General features: G+C 35.8%; 1 protein-coding gene across 1 annotated transcript in view; it reads left to right on the plus strand.

The window, feature by feature from the left end:
- Positions 1-19: 19 nt before the first annotated feature.
- The window catches only part of LOC106475169 (L-galactose dehydrogenase-like), a gene marked incomplete at its 3' end in the record, with an annotated part of 6,611 nt that continues 5,795 nt past the window's right edge, over positions 20-835 (plus strand). The window contains exon 1 of the mRNA XM_013935867.2: positions 20-204. Within this exon, the coding sequence (XP_013791321.2) occupies positions 81-204 (124 nt within the window). The remainder of the gene's footprint in view (positions 205-835) is intronic.

The following is an 835-nucleotide window of genomic DNA, read 5'->3' on the forward strand; positions in this document are numbered from 1 at the left end:
AGACATGATGTCATCAGGAATAGTTTTGATGGACTTGGATATCTGCTGGAAGGTAAGACTGACATCATTGCAGGAGAGACATGATGTCATCAGGAATGGTTTTGATGGACTTGGATATCTGCTGGAAGGTAAGACTGACATCATTGCAGGAGAGACATGATGTCATCAGGAATGGTTTTGATGGACTTGGATATCTGCTGGAAGGTAAGACTGACATCAAGATAGGATGTTTGATGAAGGTAGATATAGTGTTGCATCTGGAGAAAGCATGAAGGAGATGAACTCTTCGTGGAACTCAGATTGAACGTTATATGATAAACCGGGTGTGTTGCTAGTTGACAAAAAAATCCAGTTACGTACAACACGTAGATTACAGTTATATTAGACTGAATGATTGTAGAGATAGTATTGCTCTAGGCTGCTTGCTGATCTGTTCTGTAATTGTTACATGGTCGTTTAGAGTCATATTTTCAGTTTCTATATTCAAATGTTTATGGTAAAAACCTATTTTCTGTGTCAAATAAAGCTTGTGGTTAATAAGAATGCGTGTGAAGTGTATTTCTGTCATCCAAACTTTCCATTTTAATTGGGATCAAATTGTAAAGACTTGTTTATTATTAACACATGTAATTCTTCTCTTTATGATGTATATCCGGTAGAAGAACACCTGTAATTCTTCTGATTATGATGTATATCCGTAGAAAACACCTGTAATTCTTCTGTTTATGATGTATATGTTCTTCTACCGAAAATTACAGGTGTTCTTCTACCGGATATACATCATAAACAGAAGAATTACAGGACATCATAAACAGAAGTATTTCGGTAGAAGAAC

The sequence above is a fragment of the Limulus polyphemus genome, unplaced genomic scaffold (assembly GCF_000517525.1).
Source record: "Limulus polyphemus unplaced genomic scaffold, Limulus_polyphemus-2.1.2 Scaffold8171, whole genome shotgun sequence".
NCBI lineage: Eukaryota > Metazoa > Arthropoda > Merostomata > Xiphosura > Limulidae > Limulus > Limulus polyphemus.